Here is a 20014-nt window from a genome sequence, read left to right on the forward strand (position 1 = left end):
AATTAATTACACCTTCATGGAAGATGGTGAATCTCATGGTAATTGATATGTCAGCCTCCTGATAATTGACTCCCTGGTTTACACAGTAGAAGCATTTTTTGTTTGCTTTTGAAGTGCTCACTTGAAAAAAATATTGGCAGTAAAAATTCTCCTCAAAATTGAACAGTGGTTGTAAAGTAGCTCCTTTTTAGAAGTAGGGGGGAAAAATAAAAGAAATAGAAGCAAAAGAAAACAAGCTAGAAGGAGCATATATTCAGTTTAAGTTTCATTCAGTTCACACACAATATCCTTTTAAAAATAAAAGAACTTGCTGGGTAATTAAGGATTTTTGTCTTTAAAATTAAAAGCCATGCTAGCAACTAATAAAATAAGGATTATGTGTATGTCTGAATCAATTTGGACTTTACAAAATTAACTTTCCTACAGCCAGAAAGCCAGTTCTAAAAAGAGTGAAAAGCTCACTTTAATTTTAAAATAAACCTTTTTCTTCCCATTTTAGTCTTTGCAGTCACAAGTAACAACCCTTTAAAAATCCTCACAGCGTCTAATGCCGACAATAAAGCTAGAATAGTATTTTGAAGCAATGTAGCTCATACACAACGTCACCAAAAGGGCACACACACCACCGTGGTTCAGGCGTTGCTCAGATAACATCCTACTGATTCTGCGATAGGTTCTTGTCTCAGCAATTGCTACGGAAATGAAATTACTGTAAGACTTTTGAGGCAAATACAGGAGACAGAGTTAACAAATTAGCAGGTTTAAAACTAACAGCTTTCTCATTCAGCCACAGGGTGGGGGCGCAGCTTTAGGGATGCTGGTATTTCCTAACAGTGTATTGTTATTCAAACAGTTGGGATCTTTTTTTTTAAGAGTCTTGCCACTTGCCTCAGACAGGAAAAAAAGTGTTTGATGATTTTTAAAAAAGACATCAGCCAGAGACACACTGAGTAAATACCTGAAAAGGCTTTCAGGAAAAAAACAAACCAAACCAAAACCCCCCAAACCACCAACAAAAGTGTAAACATAAACAACTTAAAAGAAAACCAGTGAATTTAGAATCTACTCTGACCTTCTGAAGACTTTGCTTCTTTGTCTCGGACCTGCGCTGTGATGCTCTTCCACCTCCCATAGTGCCCCTCCGTACAGCCAAGATCTGCATAAAACCCAGAATTACTCCTTGCTATTCCCTTCCCCTCCGTGTTTTTCCCTCAGACCCCCTCCATTTACAGACAAGAGCTTTGCCATGTTTGCTTCACATTGTGAGCAACCCTGTTTCAGGCTGACTTCAAGAGAAGGAAACATTTCTCATTGATGAGGTTGCAGAAAGTGGTGTCACAACATATCACGAGTTGTGTTTATGAAGGTGCAGGTTGCGCACCTTGACCCAGGGCTACATCATAAGGAAACGTGGCAAAGTAATGTATTATTACTTGATAAAGGCAATTTCCACACTTAGGACTGAAAGCATCTTAGATATTTTCTTTATACTGCAGACCTGCAGCAACCATACCTTAACTAAAGAGCTGCTTTTTCATTTTGTGTAGTACGATATCCGTGAAGCCTTCAAGATGACAATTGCGCATGTTAGACTGCCATCATTTTCTCTGAATAGAAAACTTAATGTCTAGAATAAAGAAGATCAGTCAAGACAGAAAAAAGTCACTGTTTAGGTAAAATCCCCAAAGTATTTTGTTTTAGCTTGAGAAAGATGATTTATTATATTATTTGTGCCAGTGTTTAAGGTAATAGTCAATAAGGGTCTTTATCCTTATGCCACTTAGAAGTTCACATTATTAACATTTTAAAAATTTCCTGTTGAAACTTTTTTCTTAATTCAAAATAAATAAATACACAGCTGTAGTTTGACAAAAGTCTGGCAGGTTTCTTATGGTATAATGAATGGTATAATGGAGGTTGGGAGAACCTCCGATAGGAGCCAAGTCACCTTTGTGGAAGCTGGGGGAGCAGCACTGTACTGCAGGACTCAGTCTCGTTTTGAGTGGTTTATCCCCCTCGCACTCACTTTGTTCAAGCAGTTACAACCAACTTTAAGACCCCGAACATCTTTTCTTATTACAGCAATTAAAAGACTTACATTTGATGTGTATGTTCTCTGTTGGCATAGCAGTCTGCGATGGTTTATATCTGCATATTTACGTATGAGTTGTATCTGTGCACCCACCTCTCAGTGCTGTGGAGATGAGAGGGGTCCATCGACCTGAGAGCAATTCTCTATGTGTGCAAGCAGCTGTGGTGCGTTCATCAACCCGTGCTGTGCTAATGTGCTGATGTGGTGTGGGGGGCCTGAGTCCCGTGTCCGGGTGTGCTGTGCGAATGCAGTGTGTGGGACAGGGGTGCGATCGCGTGAGGCGGGGGGGACTGTGTGTGCGTGTAGTGCAAGCGAACGGGGCTGTGTGGGGTGAGTGAGCGCAAGTGTGAGGTGGCTGCGAGGCAGGTGTGAGAGCCGCGCCTGTGCGAGGGCTGTTCTGCGGGGCACTGAGGCGGGAGGAGGGCGTGAGGGGATGCACGCGGGCGGCACTGAGGGGAGCTGAGCCCGCGTTCCCGCCGCCCCGCCCACGCCCTCTGACCCCCTCCTCACGCCCGCTCTCGCCTCACGGCCCCACTGCCCGCCGCTGCCCCTGGCCAGACCAGGCCAGGCCCCAAGGGGCCGGGCTCCGCTGCCTTCGCCCTCCCCGCCCCGCCTTCCTCGCCCGCCTCTCGCTCCCCCCTCCCCTCCCCGTCGCCGGGGCTTCCCTTCTCTCTTCATTCAGCGCTGCCTCGTTGCCGAGCGCTCGTCGCGCTGCTGCCCCGGTATGTCCCGCAGCCGGGTTCCCCTCAGCGACCGGCCCCTGTAGCGCCGCTACCCGCGCGTGAGGCAGGGCCGAGGGGACGGCGGGGGGGGGGGGGCCGTTGCCCAGCTGCGCCGGGCACCGCGCAGCCATGGGGGGCTCCTGAGGGGAGCGGCGGGGAAGCGGAACGCCTCGCCCCGTGGCAGCCACTATGGAGGCGCCGCCGCCGCCGCCACCCGGCGCCCCCAGCGCGGCGGACCCCGCCGGCTGCCCCAAGGACACCGACCGCCAGTTGCGCCTCCGCCTCTGCGTTCTCAACGAGATCCTCAGCACCGAGAGGGACTACGTGGGGACCCTCCACTTCTTGCAGTCGGTGAGCGGCGGCGCGGGGCGCGGGCGGGGGAAGCCCCTTCAGGGGCACCGGAGGGGGGCTGGGCGGGCAGCCCGCAGCGGAGCGGCTCCTCCCCGGGCGGGCCGGGGGCTGCGAGTGCGTCCAGGAGGCGCGGGAGCGCTTGGAGTAACTTGAGGGAAGTGCCTGAGGCCGGGCCCGCTCCGCCGAGGGGGAGTTCTGAGGGAGGGGGCGAGGGGCCGGCGAGGGGCCGTCGACAGCCGCGTTTTCCCCTGCGGTGAGGGAAAGCTCTGAGGCTGGGGCGATGGAGGCGCCGGATCCCGCAGCATCCCGGCGGTGCCCTGGCCGCTGGGCGGGGGGAGCGCTTCGCGGGTGGCTCCGCCGCTCTGGGGGGTGACAGGGACCGATCCCGACATGAAGCCGCTTTTCTGAACGCCTCTTCCCTTTTGTTGTTGTTGTTTAGAAGTTGCTGTTACACCCACCTGGAAACGCTACCCTTGCTGCCTGTTATTTATAAATAAATTTTATATTCTTGTTTTGTTTTGTTTTTCTCTAACGGTAAACATAAGTATGTGAATGGGCCGGGTGTGTCTGTGCATGTGGAGACAATTATACCCGCCTCTGGAATTAGCCACGGACTAGTTCAGAAGTAAAACTCCATCTGGATATTTCCTTTTTCCTATATGGGCTCTAGATGTGGAATTCATCAGCATACCACCACACTCCTCCAAATAACTAGAAGAGCCTGCAGTAAAAGTTACTAGATAACAGATATGCCATAAAAAGGAAGAAGAAGAAACTATTTGATCACATAAAGATCAAGAATCAAAGCAAGAGAAGTCTCTGCAGAGATCTCAAAAAGATTGGACAGGGCAGAAATTCTTTCTGGTGTTTTGCTAGATAAGTACTAAACCCTGATTTCCTCTAAGTGGGTTTAGACCCTGGACCCTTTTTGGACTATCTTTCTGGCAAGCTTTTTGTTTGTTTTTGGAAAGCAGTTTGTCTAAAGTGTTTTTCAGATTCACCCAAGTGGCAAACCGTCCAGCATAAAAGACAAATGAAAAGGATGTGGTTGCTTTATGACCTAGTCTCTGCTTGAATCCTCCTTTTCTCTCTCAGATAGTTGAACGTAGTCTTTCAGAAAGCTTCCAACTGAAGTGCCAGCTTGCTTTCTTTAGAACTGGGATTCTGTCTTTGTGTGAGGAGATTGTTTAAAAAAAGCTTCAAGCTGCAGAAGAGCCCCACCCTACAGACAAAACAAACCAAAAAACCCTCAGAAAACTCCTCTGTCCTAAGTACTGAATTTGAGATTTTCGTAGCTGCAGGCTGGACTGTGGATTCAAGCTGTGTGTATTTTTAGCTTCAGTTCTTACAGCAAAATGTATTTACAGTGTTAACTAATGGGATTTCCATATGTTAAATAACAAAACAAGTCTTTATATTCATTAACTTGGCAGTTTTCATGACAGCAGTAGTGAGTAATATGCCTTAGGTAATGGCAGGAGGAGATGCTGACAGAGTACCACTTGGTTGTGGTCTCAGGATGGCACTGCAGACAGTCAGAGCCCTTCACAGTCACTTTGTTACTAACTGCTAGATGTAGATTGCCTGTAGTATTGTCTTGGTGGAGGTTGATTCTGATAGTGCAACTTTACCCCCTCATGGAGTTTGTGTTTTGGTAATTATGTTTGAAAAAAGCACTGAGGGATAGGATCTTACCTATATCTAGGCCTTGGTTTGGAACAGCATTCACACATAGGCTTAACTTTAAGCATGCCTTGAATGTTCATGTGCTGTTCTAAATGTTGGTTTCTTCAGTCATTGGCCTAGTTCTTATGGACTGAATCTCTATACAACTGTGCTCAGATAGTTGAATGGTGTTAGCACCAGGGAAAGGAGGATGAGGATCTACTGCAGTATATGAGGGTAAAAAGAACAGTGGTTGGATGAAATTTTAAAAAATGAAGTTTGGTGTAAGAAACACTTTCTGCGTAAATTTGGTGGATGGCCGTAACTTAATACTTCCTAACAAGATAGCACAAAAGAAAGAATTCTGCCCTGCCTCCCACATTGGACAGCTGACATGACATGCAATGGTAATATAATTATATAGTCACTCGAATTACAGGCAGTTATAGGACAAAAAATTTGCCTTATGATACTCATGGAAGTAATGCTGTAGCACTGGGACACTGTAGTCTCAAATTTACTTAGCCCTCACAGATAAAGTCCACTTTATACCCATTAGTTTGTTTTCCTGAGTGCTCTGATGTTACTGCATAGGAACTGCTGCTCCTGCCCCATGGGTCTCTTTCTTACCATCTCATGTTCTCTGTGAGTAGCACTTACCTAGTGCAAAATAAATGTGAACTATTACACTTTCTGGGATAATGCACCTAGTTAACACTCAAGTGTGGCTGGGTGATGTTAAGGGTTTTTTTAATAGTGTATTGAAATTGTTGTCCCAGATTTTAGGGAAACTTGTTCCTGTCAAACATAGGAGGAGAGATTTGCAGGGTACAGGTTCCTTTGCTTAAGAAACTTTAATAGCTTTGATAAATAAAGGAAAGCTAAATCTCATATCTTTCTATCATCAGAATGAGTTTTCTTTAAGTGGGATGGGACACTTGTGCTTTAGAAAAAGGTTAGGTGAGGGAATTTGTGCCCTTTGTTAAATATTTGCTATTGAAGCAATAGTCCTCATTAAGAATTCTCAATAAACAATGTCTTAAAAAGCAAACAACTACATTCTATGGGTTTCTTCACAGCACTGAGGTTGCTTGCTAGCAGCAGCTTCCTGTGTTCCCTGGTAATGTAAAAGAATCTCTAAAGTATTTAATAATGTGGGTTTGCAAATAAATCAAAGTAACTTTGATTTATTCAGAGTGGTTTGGTCCTTTTTTAGAAGACTAACACATGACCATGTCAAAGGAAAGTTTTCCTTTTGCTTTTGTATGCTTAGAAACATTTTCCCCCTAAGCCACAGCAAAAGTAGGTTTGCTATAAACATAAGGACTCTACCCTTAATTGCTTAGCTGAAAAGATTGTGGTCCTTATTTTGTTTCCATAGATTAGTAAAGTGGGTATCATTAAAGTTATAAAAGGTGGAGTTCTCTTTTCCCACAATAAAAATTGTGTTAGTCACCACAAAGAACACTTTGCTGTGAGTTTTGTACTCATTTAAAAAATGCTCCAGTTATTTATTTAATTAAAATTAATCTTTAGAATCTGTTATATTTCATACCGTAAGTAATTCTGATGCAAATTTAACTTGGATGTCCCATGCCACTACAGCTAAATTAGGCTGTTCAGTCTGTTAGGTTTAGTACAGTTAATCTTTCAGTGTGTATGTTGGTTGTAACATTTTTATTCCATTAAATTTTGGACACAAGAAGGCATTCCTAGTCAGTTTTGCTCCTGTTTAGTTTCTGGTACTCCTGTTGATAGGTTATGTTACAGTATCATGTATCAGAACTGTGAGAGAATGAAACTGAGTAGCTTTTCTTTGTGGGTTGTTCCAGATCTCATGAGATGATGAATTTGAAGGGATATAGCCATTTTTGTAAAACAGACTCTGGAGTTTATATTAAGTGTTAATACCATACAGATATGATACTCATATGCATATCGTGATTTTGATATCTCTATTTTTCCTACATTGAGCCAAAAAATGAGGAGTTACCATGCTGAGAGAGGGCAGACCCTTTTCTACCACCTCACAGCTAATGATCTGAACTTCCTGGTTTAATGATGAATACGCAGATGCTGGTTTGTGTCCTGTCTTGTCTGCCATTTTGTTAGGCAGGTATGATGTTTCAAATAAGAAATCCTCCTTGAAGAAATGCTGTATAGATCAGGAGTATTAATAGGTAATACTGCAGTTGTGCAGATATGTTACTAACTTTAGTAAAGGTTCATTAGACAGCTAAACCTTTTAAGCAGCAGCTAGAACTACAGGGAATGGATGAAATGTACTGCTGCCAATGTTATTAAAGAACTACTGGTCAAATAAGAAGCAAAGTGGAAAGTTGTTAGAAGCTAATGGAAATTTACTAAATGTTACTGATGCAGTAAGATAAACTTCAAAGAGATAAAGGCAGATAATTCTGTTATAAGTCTCTGGTGAGATCATAAACCATAAGGATTTTCAGTTTCCAGACTTCATGATTCAGTTAATCCTTTGCCTCCCTTTAGCCTCTTCCAACTCTCTGCAGCTATGCACAAATGTTTTATATATGATCTTATAAATATTTCTTTTCGATGTGCCAAAATTAAACCAGTTGATAATTTAGTTTGAGTGACCAGTTGGGTAGATGTCAAAGCATCTGTCTGGTGTCATGCAGGTTGGCAGATGAATATGTGGCTGACAGTAGCCTTTGGGTACTGAGGTGCAATGCCTGTGTATTTTAGCCCTTACCTTACCCATTCTCTAGGTGTCTGTTCTTGACTGTGTTGTCAACCCATATGGAAGAGTCACAGACGATTCACTGTAAAAAAAGAAAGGTTGTGGTTTGTTTGAATGCTGCATGGTCATTCCCCAGAATCTCAGTCAAATCTGTCATACTAACGCTGCAGTACTTAAAGATCAGCTTTGAGGTAAAGAGACACAGGAACCCTGAGCAATTTCAGACATACTCCTTGACTATCATTCTAAAAATAGATTGGATAGTGGGTACACAGCAGTGGATGTCAGTATTTAAAGGTTTGGTTTACCAGTTTGGAGATATAATCATATGAATTACACGAGAAGGTGTAGTAACAATGATTATCCAATACACCAAGTTGCAAAGGTAGATATTTAGTTGCATACATGTTTTTTCTGTCCTCTGATTTCACTGAACACTTAGCTCTAACCTGCATATGCAGCTCCCACAACTTAGGTAATTACAAATATGTAAAGGCAAATTGTTCTCCACATTGTATATAAATATGGTTCTTTCATCTTTCCGGAGACAAACCACCAAATTGTAAATTTTAATGTCAGAATGCCAGGATGTACTTTTAGTTTGAGCAATTTGTGTGGTCTGTGCAGATATGAAAACAGTATGAAAGTTGAACTGTCCTTATCAGACTGGTATCAAGTTAGAGAAGTAATTGCACCAGGACTATGTTTAGGTTTTAATATTATGCCATCCTTTATTTTTATATGAAGACTAGGAGTTATTTTCCATTTAATCAATATGTTATGTTAGGACACGTGCCATCAGATAAATAAACCCACATCCTACAGACTCAAAATATTTATGTTATTCTCCCTTTTCTTGCTTGCTTTGTAGTTGTAATAGATGTAGTATCTCTGGAGTTTGCACTCCACCCATATTGAAACTTAAGCATCACAGGCTTGGCCATATTTCACAATCTTGTTTGCATCCACGATTAGGGCTCTGGTACTCAGAGCAGCAAACAGACCATTTGCCTCAGCTGCAAGGTGTGGTTTCCTGTCTTACCCTGTTCTCTGCCTGTTTCACCCTCAGTAGATGCAGATAAACTGATTCTAGAAGGTGAAGCATATGGTGGGGGAATGTTGCTCTATTATGAGACAGCAAAAAGAGCAATTGGGGAGAAGAAAGGCATGGAAAAGGAAATAAGCTTTGCTGTTCTGTGTTTTGGGTCAGTTGGTCACATGCAGTCAACTGTAGGCAGTTGTTAGATTGCAAATGATCAAGATTTTCTCCTGTTGAGTCTTAACACTCAGAACATCTTAAAAGCCTCATTCCTGACATATGTAAACTGAGGAAGATCACAGCTTTCATTTTACATGGTATGTTTGTAGCCCTTCTGGTGCTAAAGCAAAGTTTGAAGCTGTAACATTAGCAAAACATAAATGCTAATGAGTTTTTAGGGGCTTGTGTTATGACTTGCATATTTAGGGTTGGAATTCTGCTAGTAGGGTTTTCTATTCAGACTAAGTGTAGTGCAAAATCAGCTGTTAGAGGCTGAAATGCAAACAGATTAAAAGGTTCTTTTGCTTTGGCTACAAAGAGAGAAAACAGTCTGGATGTATAATGTGAAGCAGAAGTGAAAAACAGGAAAGCAAAATAAAGCAAAGAGAAAGCTCTGAAAATACTCATTCATCTGAGCCTGTAGTCTATAGAACCCAGTTTATGAGCCACGAGTCTAAGAGCAGGGATGGAGGATACAGAATTCCCAGGTTCTTCTCCATTCTGAGATGTGTGTCTGAGCTTCATTTTTCACGTGGAAAATTGTGTGACCAGCCCATGCCTTTTGCAGTGAGGCTTTACAAATCAAAGGTATATAGGAGTATAGCAGATCTTTCATATGAACAAAGCTGTTTAGTTGTTTTTGCACTCTCTCAGAATCTCCACAATGAGAAAAGATGAAGAAACCCCTTATGTAGTTTCACCCGTTTATTGCCACACAGGTGAAAACTAAAACTCCTTTCTCTTTGCTTCCTTTAGCTTGTTCTAGCTCAGTGTACATCTGACCCTTGTTAGCCTTTGTCTCAAGCCTACTTTGGTCTCATTACATCCTTCAGATGGAGGTATTTGACCTGCCTCTGGCTCTGCATCTCTCCCTCCCCTCAATTGCAGCAGTATCATCAATCAGCCCTTCTGCCATTTGTCCCTCCCTCTCACTTCAGGGATGCCAGTTGTTGTCTGAACATGTGTTGGGATCTCTGAGGGGAGGGAGAATTTGGCTGCCCTGTGCTTTCCCAGCACCATGCTGGTGCGTCTGCAACAAATCTTACTTGCAGTAGCAGTCATGGAGCTCGGTGAGGGTAAGGGAGGGATGGAGACTGTGAGCTTTGGTAGGAAAGGGCATGTGAATCAAAAAGTGAAACTATCTGCTGTCACAGCAAAAATTGAGTTTGCTGCACACAGCTGAATGCATATTTGATTTTACACATTTTTTAGCTTTTTTTTTTTTGCAGGAAGCAACTGGTATGCATTATGGGAGCCTGTTTGTCCCTAAATATAGGAAGAGAAGAAGCTTGAAAGCTTTGCTAGCTTTCCACGTCCCAGATCACATGGTGTTTGTCCCATGGGCAGGAGTACTGCTTTTCACAGGTGGGAAATGTGGTTCTGCAATTTTATATTGGAATCGTGAAAAACAGTCTTGGAGAGGGTCTTGAAAACCATCCCATCATGTTCTGATCTGATAGGAGGGTCATTTCTGATGGTTAACCCTGGTGTTTATATGGTTTTGTTGGACTAAATTTCCTTGACTAAATTGTCAAAACATTTACTGTTTTTATAAAAAAAAAAAATAATTTTGCCTTTGATAATTCCTGTGCTATTATCTGGATTTGCTAATTTTTATGTTTTTTGAACTCTTGTGTCCAAAATACAGGCAACAAGATGCTCCCAAGGCAGTGTTGAGTGAGGGAATGGATTACTTCGTATATTTTATATGGGAATATTATTGTAGTATAGGAGCCTTGAGAAAGGTTTATCTGAGTTTGTACCTGTATTTGAGGACAACTCAGTGCTTGTCCCAGTGACCGTGACTAGGTGTCTGCATAGAGGATTTATAGGAGCAATCTAGTATTTAGACTTCTGGGATGTACCCTGGAAGGGCAACACTGAGCCCTCCTCCAGGCGAAGAAAGTGATGTGTTTTCCAGTCAGCTTTCCTGTGTTCGGATCCCTGGCAGCCCCAGGGGCATCCCACACTGAGAGGGTATCTGAGGCTTGAAAAAGCAGCATCTCCCAAGTGCAGTGTCTGCCTGTGGGCATCCAGATGGGTTGTGACAGATGAAGTTTTTGAGAAATTACTTATTTCTGTGCCTGCCCACTGTTTCCTTCAGGCAGTTGCAAGAAGATTTAAGGGACTGTGTGTGAATTTACCTCTTCTTTCCAGATGTAGAATCCCTTTTCTATTGTTACTGTTTCCAGCCTTATATGGCTTCACAGCCTGCAAAATGTTTTCTTGGTAAAGGCCTTGCACAGCTGTAGTATGTTTTAGGATATAAATGGTGATGTATGTTGTGACTTTGGTGATGCTGGAAATGTCTGTGCAATGGTAGTCTATACTGGTCACATCAAGACAGTACTGCTGTCCCATGTATATCTGCTTATCCCCTAGGTCTTCATTATCTGCAAAGACTACCATCAGTTTTCTTGCAGAGAATGGAGGTTTAATAACAAAGCTTTGCAGAAACCTTATTTCACCTCTTAGATCTTGTTGAACCAAGTCTTTCCTGTGGCAAAGACTTTCAGATCTTCTGCAGTTTGTCTCCTTTTTTTGAGATACTCTTGAAACTGGGAAATGGAAATACACTGTTTGTGAAGATTTTTCTTTCATTTGCAAATAGCAATTGCCACAATTGCAGAAATCCTGTTTTGTGGATCAAATCTGTGAAACTGTCCTGAATGGTTCTCTTGGCTGTATGGCAAGATTTCTTTGCAGTCCTTTTTCAGATAGGCGATTTTGTCTTATGCTTCAGATGACATGAAATCATGTGTAGTCCACTAATGCTGCTGGTTATTACCATTGTCTTTGTACTGTGGTGGGATACTTGATCCATATTTACAAAGCAGTATTCCCATTAAATGCTCTGAATTGAGAGATGATCCCTTGATTAGTGCAGTCACAGGTGATGCTGTTCCAGAGTGTGTGAAGGCTGTTTGAATTAAGGGCGTAAAAAATAGGGTTGGGCTTGTGGCATTGGGTGGCTGCTACTTCGTCCTTTGTTAGGGTGACTTCAATCCATTCCTCCCCTGCCTCTCTTTTTGTCTCTGTTTCTGTCTCAGCACAGTGTTTTTATGCTGTTTTCAGTCTCTGTTGAAGCAACCAGTCCTGTCTCTTGGAAGGATGGACTGGAAGTATCACTATGTTATCATGTTTCTTACCTATTTTTAAGAGTTTCCATTTAGCAGTGGGAACGACTGCAGCATTCTCAGCCTTTAACAGCTAGAGGCAGGAAAAAGATTTAAAATACGCAACCATGTGATTTCTCAATCAGCTGCAGAGACTTCATTGTGGAGCAGTGCAGTTAATGCAAAGCCATCTCTCATACAGGCACTGAATGCTACCTTTTGTTGGTTTTGCCTGCTGGATCACAGACTGGGGGTTGCATCCAGTGTGCCTAAAGACCTGAGCAAAGTCTTGGATTTAAGTACTACTGTAGATGAAGACTCCTGCTTGAGTGCCTACCCCAGCCCAATCAAAGCTTTAACATGGCCTTCTGCACATGAGGTTGAATAGAGCTGTAGCGGACATCCAGAACTGCAGTAGATAGGTATTAGGAGAGAACCTCAGGGTGGTTATCTGGACTAAAATGCCTGACTCCTGCATATATACTCTCCTTCACCCTTCTGTAGAAGCCACTCATCCAAAGAGGCCTTGATTCCCTTTGAACTGCAGATTTCAATACCAGAATAAGAGAAAACAGCTCTGTGGTGAGAAAACAGTTCCTTCACTCTTCCTAATGAGCTTTCCTCCTTAGAAGAGTAACTCACTGCTTACACAGCTGATAGCCATATGTCAAGCCATGAGATAGTGATTGCCCAAAGCTGAATAGGACTTCTGATACAGACCATTCTGGGCATAGTGATGCTTAGGTACAGAAGCCCACCTGCGTTTTCACCCAGTGCTATTAGCACAAGAACTTGTCACAAGCTGCCTGTGACTTTACAGTGACTGTACAGTGCTGGAAACAGATGCAATTTCATGTCATGCAGTTTTGAGTTGTGGAGAGGGCAATAGATTTCTGCAGTTTGACTATTTCAAGATTAGGGCTGTTACTGAGATGATAGGACTATGGAACAGAGTTAAAAGGAACATTTATGTTAATGTAAAGATACTGGGTCAATCTCACTGCTGTCATTGTTATAATTATTTTAATGGAAGCATATCAGCCACTCAGATAATACCTTGCTGCAACTTATCTGATGTCTCATGACTCATGGAGTAAATTTTGTGACCATTCTTAACCTGACTTTCATTTGTACTTCTGGTTTTGCTTGTGGTCAGTTCTTGTGCCAACAGGTTCCTAAACCACTTTTGTTTTCTTAACCAGCACTGCCTTTAAGTCATTACAAAGCTTTGTAGGCTAGTCATTGTTTAGTTGGCTCAGTAATACACTTTAATTAAAAAGAAAAATGAAAAAAAGGAGTAAACAATGTCATATGCAGAGTGCTGAATATATATTCCCTGAGGATTTGTCAGTTGTGTAGTTGCCACTGTCTAAGTATTAGAGCCAGTATTTTCAGGGCTCCATCAAGCATGTACTGGGAACTGCTGGGCTGCATGTTTTGGGTGTAGACCTTGATGTGATTGGGCTAAGAGTCTGACTTGCACAAATTGAGCTGCTGGTTTAATTGTGAAATGGTGTCACTACTGGTGATACCAAATCCATGTGCTTTCTGATAATATGTCTTGCCCTAATGTGTGAGAATGAGCAAATGTGAACAGTGTGACCTTTCAGTGATCAACCTCTTCCTGAGTGGACTGCTTTTACAGAGGCTTACAAGGTCCCTTGCAGCTGCTGACTCTGACTGCTGAGGTTGCTGAGGAGTGATGCTTGTCTTTGTGATCTGTGCAATTTAATTAAGAAGAAGTTTTGAACCTGTGAGTTCTGGATGGCTGTCAGATGGTAACTACCTTGACAGAATGAGCTTTCATAAAATAATGGGCTTGGATTTTAAAAAAAGCCTAGCAACATCATCCACATAATATTTGAGGTTTTCTTATCTGCAGTAAGTCGTTTCAGGGATAACACTTTTGTCTTGAAAGTTTTGTCTGCTCATGCTTCTGGCATCATAGTGTGGTTTGAGTAATTTGGAACAACCCGCCATAGGACACATGAAGGAAATGCATGTTAGGAAAGAGCGGAAAACTTGAAAGGTTGCGTTTGGGGATTATTTTGGAGGCTGAGGAAGCTGACAATGAGAGGAGTTCACTGATACTTGAAGTGTCCTGTCTGTGGTGGAGGGCTCTGCTTTGGGGACAGACTCCTGATAAGAATTTGCATTTTAGTGAGTTCTTATCTTGGAGAGGTAGGTGGGTTTTAGCTACACAGTGAAGTCTCTGGTCCCATGGGCCTTTCTGTCTAATCTGACAACTGCTTTGAATTCATCACCTCAGAGGGAGCCGTTTGCTGTTAACCTCATCACTAGGTGGGTGAAGAAGTTCCTTTCATTTTGTTTGAAGGGGCAGTAACTGAAGGCTGTAAAACTTTTGACCTGGTAAAATGTTTTGGATTCTGAAGCTTGATTCTTAAGCAAAATCTAGATTGTTGTGAGAACAATGGACAAACCTAATGTAGGTATATATGAGCAGGCTGTGTGCTATTTAATATGTAGGTCACAAAGCAGAAGGCATGGGGGCAAAAGTTTATCTGCCTTGTTAGATCTGATCAGTGTTTGATGCCCTGTATTGTTAAGCAAGAGACTTAGGCTACAAATGTGGTAAACAAAACAGTGTTAGGCTTTATTCTCTGGCCCTGAGGCCAGCTGGCATGATCTGGTCTTGTGTTGTACCACTGAGCTGAGTCTCAAAGTAGGATGAGTGCTTTCAGACTGTCTATTGGGAATGGTCCTTGGCCCATCTTAGCTCTGGCATCATGCCTGAGAATTGTTTAGGAGAATGTGAGCAGGGCTGGGCTGAAGGGTGCCGGGAAGTATTCTGACTGTTTTCTAACAATTGCGATGCTCAGGCCTATGTCCTGTCACTCTTAGCTTACAAGTATAGGCAGAGGCTGAGGTCCCTCACAGGCTGTTGCACATCTTGCTAAAATAGGACTGGTAGAAGTGATGCCTGCAGCAGAGTGGGTGCTCAGGCCCAGTGCTTCTTTATGTTGGTGGCTGGTGTGGATGGATTCATAGCCTATGCTTTGTTATTATGTAAAAATTCCAGGTGCCAGGCCAGAAATGCTGGAAATAGGTTTTGTCAGCCTTCCTTAGGTTTTTGTCATTACTGATCTTATTGTCCTTGTTACTTGAGGTCTTCTATTTTCTTGATCTGTGGAGGAAGAGACAGAAAGAGAATATAGTTTGAATGGGTGGGGACTGCTTTAGGACAGTGTGAAAACGAACTGGACGTTAATTACATAATTCTGAGTGTCATTACTAACAGTTGTGAGCTGAGGTAATTGCAGACTGAAAGTGCTTTGGTACTTCACATGAAGTGTTGCTTGTTTATTTCTGTTTTATTTACTTCCCTTTTTATTGTGCAAAATCAAAGGCTTCAAATGATAGTCACTGGACACTTGCATATAATTTTTTAGCTCATATCCCTCTGAGTGCTGGTGGTTCTGTCTCTGTTGTGTCGCTGACACTGAGCTCAGGAATCAGCTCAGATGGGAAGCAGCTGTTCGTGAGGAGAGGGTGTTGACAAGACACAGAATGAAGGAAGAACAGAGGGTGAAGACTTCCAAAGAGGGCTGTAGAAGTGTTTGCTCTGAGCATTCAGTTGTCATAAGCATAATCCCTCAACAGGAAAAGGAAAGATGGGTATTGGGAAGACACTTTTCCCAGAGTTTGTCTCCTTCACTGGCTCATAAAATGTTATGTGTAAAACTATTCCTGTTGCAAATACTTATCTCTCTCTTTGCATTGGCATGAGTGTTTTGTTCACATATGAGGAGAACATGTTTTGAAAACTTGTCATTAAATGAATAATGATTTTCGGGCTATATGGGACAATGGTAATTTTTTTGGGGGGGGAGGTATAGATAAAAAGGTGGGATTTGCCAATCAAGTTATTTATTCAAGACAAAAGTACCACTGGAATTTGCAGCTTAGTCATTAAACAGTGCGGGGCACACTAAACTCAGGGTATCTAGTGTTGCTGGGCTTTTTACTAAGTCACCCCCAGCTTTGCCACAACTGAATTTCTGGAGTTCTGCTGCATTCAGTCTTCTGGCCTTTACATTACACTCACAGTCTTGGTTTACCATTGCCTTCTCTTGCAGTGGATTGCAAAGCCATTGCACAAGGACAGATAATCTTACTGCATACTTTTTTTCACTTCTGTGCATTCTTCCTTCTCCGTTCAGCACTTAAAAGTAATGTATGCCAGAGTAACTGCGGTTAGTGAGGAAGAACAAAAAGCATTAAGAAGCACAAGTGGGTTAATGTGGACTACGTGGACTAAAGCTTTTGAGCTAAATGCAGTTGGAGAGAGTATTGGTTCTGGAAGACTGTAAAAAGTCAAAAAGGACAGACCAGTATTTCTGAAGTTAGAACAGATTACTGTGGACATACTACATCATTACATAGTCTTTATTCACCAACTATGATGATCCTCTAAAAAAAATCATCTGTGGGCAGTTCCTGTTCTAAATTACAAATTTTGTGCACATTTCTTATGACTGTTTTCTGTTGTTGGTTGGGTTTGGAGCTTTTGTGTGTTTGACAAATGGGGCAGGGCTTTCTTTCCTCTTGACAGTAAGCAAAACATACCCTGAAGAAATGTGTGTTTGCCTCTTTTTGACTGTTAGTTCTCTCTTTGAACGTTTAATGTACTGGGCTGCATCTTGATTCTGAGATGGTGAACAGATCAGGCTGATAAAACTTTCCTTTACAGATGGATTTATTGGTGAAGTTTTATGCAGTTATACCGAGTAGCAGGAAAAAAGATAAAAAGAAAGATTACTTAGGATGATATTCCATTTTGCATTCCATCTGGTAGAGTTCCTTTTGAGGACTCTTACCTCGTGACTTTATCCTGTGGGGTGCTGAAGTCAGGAGTCAATGAAGCTCAGCTGTCAATGCTGAGCCTGTTCTAGCAGGTGCCTGTTGCCTTGTAGTATAAGCATTTTCTACATACAGAATATGAACATCATGAATAGCAAGGTACATCTGGAAATTTCACTCTGATCTGTTCCCTTTCCCATTTAAAAGCAGCTTAATATGCATCTTGTCATAAAAAAACCCAGAAAGAACAGACAGCATCTTGACTGGTTTTTGTCTATTACACTGTGTACACAGTGTATATCATGTGTCATAAGAGATTGTTTTGCAAAATAGAGACCAATGCATCTTTCTTAAGCAGTTGCACAAGAAAAGCCACAACATTTGGAAAGTAAAGTATGAATCAAATTTTTTTTACAGGACCCAACCAGAGGAACTGAAATTTGCAATCAGCAAGAATTAAAGTGCTGCAGCAGCAGTTGCTGTGTCCAGGTGGTGTGTGTTTGGAGGCCAGGCTGCATGACATCAGTTCTCTTTTAATGTGGGTGAGCTGCTGGGGCAGCAGGGTCTCAAAACCAGCTTAACCCAGAGGAAAGTTTCAGGCTATTTTACATAAAGAAAATGAAAATTTTGCTTTGAAGCATATGAAGAATGAAGTTACTTGTCTGTGTATGTGCAGCATTTCTTTAGCTGTATTATCTCAGAATAGAAAACCAGTATTTAGTGAATGAAGAAACTGAGGCACAGAAAGACAAAATGACTTGTCCAAAGGTTGCAGGGGAAATAACTAAAAGAGCCAGCAACTGAAGCGAAGTATCTTGTCTTCATCCCTTACCTTTTTGAGGAGACAAAGCTGAGCAAAAGCTGCCACACGAGCTATACATCTTATCAGTGGAAAAAGTGCAACAAAAATTTTCATTCTTGAATTTAGTCTTCTGGCAACCAGATGACACATCCTTGGTAGTTAGTGCTTTGTGAATTGCTGTTCTTAGCTCAGTTCCAGGGGGACCCTTAGGCATAACCAGAAGCAGTATTGACAATCTTTGTGCACAGACCAAGAATCACCAGGGATGGGAGGCATTAACAGTTTTCTGTTCTGGGAGTGCCTCTGCTGGATGCAAGACTACTGTAGGAGAGTTTTTCCTGTTGTAGTCCTATGTGAACATACAGTGTAGAATGTAAGTGTTGGCTCATCAGGAATTGCCAGTCAGCAGCTTCCCATTGCTCTCAGTGAGTAGTAAAAATGTAAATAAAGAAGCTATGTTTTGTCTCAGACTTGGTGGCAGTTGTCTGAACAGTTGCGCTTATGCCAGAATCTGAGCAAGTGCAAGTGCAAACACAGACAGCTAGTTGTTTCACACTTGCCTAGTCTGCTTGTGTATGTGTTAGCTGCTGAAACTAACTCAACACTATGCAGAAGTACTTTTTAAAGCAATAAGCGCAAGACTGAGCTCCCCATTCAAGCACACAGTGAGCACAAAGGGTGTGAAAGACAAAAATGAAGTGAAAATGTTGGTTGTTTGGTAGTGCTGGTGCTGCCCTTGTGTTCGCTAGGAAAAGCCAATCTGTTGAAGCAAAGTAAAACTGTCTGAGGCCAAACTGAATCCAAGGGGAGATACCAAAAAAGTTTTTTTATGGAAGGCAGAATATAGAACATTTCATTTCTGTGGCTTCTCTGCACTTCTTGATTTTTTGTGAGGAGCTGCAACTTCAGAGGTGCCACACAACAGAAGTGTCTTCTCTGTAATTTTTTTAGCTCTGATGTTCAGCCTTAAAGTTTGAAGACAAATTAAAGAAGTAGTTGAATCCTGAAATTCACTGCACAAGCCTGTCCTTTGGGACAAGAGGTTTTATTTTTGGTATGTTTTGCACTTCTCTGCACACTTCTGATCTTTCCAGGCTTCAGCTGCCTCCTCGACATTAATTTTGAAGATATATCTTCAGTGAACACCCTTGTTGGGTGTTGTCCTAATTCTCCTTATTTTCACATAAAAAGGCTTTGATTCACCAGCTGATTCTCTCAGAAGCCACTACTGCCTTGTTCAAACTAACACACGCCAAAATAAAAAGTGTCATAATTTATCTCTACAAATCAGGATACTGTTGAACTGTTTGAGATTGGTGAGGTTTTTTTGAGGGAGAGTGGTTTGGGGAGAGATGTAGCAAAGCCCTTGTGGGAATATTACTTTCCTTTTCTGTCACCTCTGCTGATGTGATCTTTCTGTAAGGCCAAATCTTGATGCTTGAGACACTTGATACAGAGGGTACTGTAGCCTGAGGTGGTGGTAGACTGTTTTTCTCCTCTTAGTTCACCATCCCTGAAGCAGTACAACCTCCTGTTTGGTCTTGTTTCTCACATCACAAATCCTTGGTTGTCCCCACTGGGTCTAGTTGGTGCAGAGCAAAACACAACGTTAATATCGTGGATACCTTGGGATTATATTTTCAGTGTTTCCTGGCTGTTAAAAACAGTGTGAAATGCCAGTGTAAGAGAGATGCCGTTATCCTGGAATTCCTATTTCACATTATTATCTTGGAGTATAGTAGAACAAACTGGGAGATATTCCCAACAATTTCACTTCAATTCACTGCTTAAAGTTTTAAGTTTGTAAGTATTTTTAAGTGGGGTGACCATGACAGTTACTGCCATGACTATTAGCCCTTCCACATTCCTAGAAGTTGAAGTCCCATGGTATGAATGGATGTCTGGGGTTTGTATCCTCAGCTGTTAGAGTTTACAGTTTTATGTATAGATGCAGACTTAAAGACTGCAGTGGTTTGATTAAATGCTTAGATGTTTAGTTGTATAAAGCAGCAGATGCACATCTGTGCAGCTTTGTTTGAAACAGAGGTGTAACCTTCAGGAGAGGAAGGAAGGGAGAGTAGAAGATGATAATGGCTTCAGCCATCTCAGTTAAATCGCTTTGCGAATGAGAGTCACAGTCCTTAGCCCACATGTGTAAGTAGCAGTTAATAGTTACCTGTAGGGTGGCATCTGGAATGGCTGAGGATTAGGCACTTGCCCATTTTGCTACATATATGTCAGAGACAGTAAACACTAAGAAAGTGGTGAGGAAGACACCTTGGGGCTTTCAGGCAGTGTTTGCCAGAGCTTCTCTGTTGGAGGGTTGTATACCCAGGGGGCTGACAGTCTGCTATGGTTATGGACTGTGTGAAGGCAGTAGCTGTGAGGGTGGGTAGAATAGCTCAGGCATGGCCTCGCTGTATGACTGCTTGTGTCTAGACTGAGCTCTGATGGCTCTTCCAACCCTTTGC

The 20014-nt window shown here is 42.3% G+C and overlaps 1 protein-coding gene and 1 long non-coding RNA gene across 4 annotated transcripts in view; one reads left to right on the plus strand and one right to left on the minus strand.

Moving 5' to 3' along the window:
• Positions 1 to 1089: 1089 nt before the first annotated feature.
• On the minus strand, positions 1090 to 2210 carry LOC133224177 (uncharacterized). Its single transcript, XR_009728786.1, has 3 exons — positions 2099 to 2210; positions 1514 to 1627; positions 1090 to 1156 (listed from the first exon to the last, which is right to left on the minus strand). It is a non-coding gene; the product is annotated as an uncharacterized LOC133224177 (long non-coding RNA).
• Positions 2211 to 2731: 521 nt separating this feature from the next.
• The window catches only part of PREX1 (phosphatidylinositol-3,4,5-trisphosphate dependent Rac exchange factor 1), a 148035-nt gene continuing 130752 nt past the window's right edge, over positions 2732 to 20014 (plus strand). For all 3 annotated transcript variants that reach the window (XM_061375634.1, XM_061375635.1, XM_061375636.1), the window contains exon 1: positions 2732 to 3165. In XM_061375634.1, coding sequence (XP_061231618.1) covers positions 3004 to 3165 — 162 coding nt within the window. In that variant the 5' untranslated portion in view covers positions 2732 to 3003. The remainder of the gene's footprint in view (positions 3166 to 20014) is intronic.

This window comes from Neopsephotus bourkii, unplaced genomic scaffold (assembly GCF_033783945.1).
Source record: "Neopsephotus bourkii isolate Nb327-2 ecotype Australia unplaced genomic scaffold, CSIRO-AGI_Nbou_v1 NB_1663, whole genome shotgun sequence".
Lineage (NCBI taxonomy): Eukaryota > Metazoa > Chordata > Aves > Psittaciformes > Psittacidae > Neopsephotus > Neopsephotus bourkii.